Genomic DNA, 976 nt, shown 5'->3' with positions numbered 1-976 from the left:
CCTTCCCTACAGCACAGAAGAGCTTGCCCAGGTCTATGGTGTGTCTGACGATGAAGACCCCTCCAGCCTGGACAAGTATCTTCTCGGGGAACCTGCACTGTTAGGCCAGCACAGCCCCGAACCCCAGGTCAACATCTCCATGCTTCGGCCCTGAGCTCACTCCACTCTCTGCCCAAGATACACATCAACTTACCACTGAGCTCCCCCCCTCTCAAAGAATACAGTAGAAATGACTGTACCAACTGAGCACTGGAGCCTCACACTGGTCATTCTAGCTACTCAAGAGGCTGATACCTGGAGTACTCAGGCTGCAAGTCAGCCTGACCAGGAAAGTCCATTGGACTCTTGTCTCCAATTAACTAGGGCAAAGTTGCAAATAGAGCTGTGGCTCAAGTGCTAAAGTGCCCACCAAGCAAGCAAAGGCCCAGAGTTCAAACCCCAGCATTCAGCAAAGGAAGAAATGGGGCTGGGCATGTGACCTTGTGGTGGACTGCTTGCCTAGCATGCTTGAAGCCCTGAGTTCCACTCCTTATTACCACAAAAACAGAAGTGGCTCTGTGTCTCAAGTGGTAAACTGGTAGCCTTGTGCAAATGAGGCTCAGACACAGTGCCCAAGATCTGAGTTCAAGCCCAAGTACTTGACCAAAAAATAAATGTATAAAATCCACCAAAAATATTCCTCCCACCCCTCACAAAAACAAAAATCAAAGAAGAAGAAGGAGGAGGAGGAGGAGGAGGAGGAAGAGGAGGAGGAGGAGAGGAGAAGGAGGGGAGGAGGAGGAGGAGGACAAGGAGGAGGAAGAGGAGGGGAGGAGAAGGAGGGGAGGAGGAGGAGGAGGGGAGGAGGAGGAGGAGGGGAGGAGGAGAAGAAGGAGGAGGAGGAGGAGGGGAGGAGAAGGAGGAGGAGAAGGAGGAGGAGGGGAGGAGAAGGAGGAGGAGAAGGAGGAGGAGGAGGAGGAGTGAAGAAGGAGGAAGC

The 976-nt window shown here is 53.0% G+C and overlaps 1 protein-coding gene across 1 annotated transcript in view; it reads left to right on the top strand.

Moving 5' to 3' along the window:
* Nucleotides 1–154, top strand: part of LOC122113694 (paired-like homeodomain transcription factor LEUTX) — a 579-nt gene extending 425 nt beyond the window's left edge. The window contains exon 1 of the mRNA XM_042686771.1: nucleotides 1–154. This exon is cut by the window's left edge and continues 425 nt beyond it. Within this exon, the coding sequence (XP_042542705.1) occupies nucleotides 1–154 (154 nt within the window).
* The last annotated feature ends 822 nt before the right edge of the window (nucleotides 155–976 follow it).

Source organism: Dipodomys spectabilis, unplaced genomic scaffold, assembly GCF_019054845.1.
Source record: "Dipodomys spectabilis isolate Male_0828 unplaced genomic scaffold, ASM1905484v1 ptg000098l, whole genome shotgun sequence".
Lineage (NCBI taxonomy): Eukaryota > Metazoa > Chordata > Mammalia > Rodentia > Heteromyidae > Dipodomys > Dipodomys spectabilis.
The sequence above is the reverse complement of the archived record's forward strand: the minus strand, read 5'-3'. Positions and strand labels throughout refer to the sequence as shown.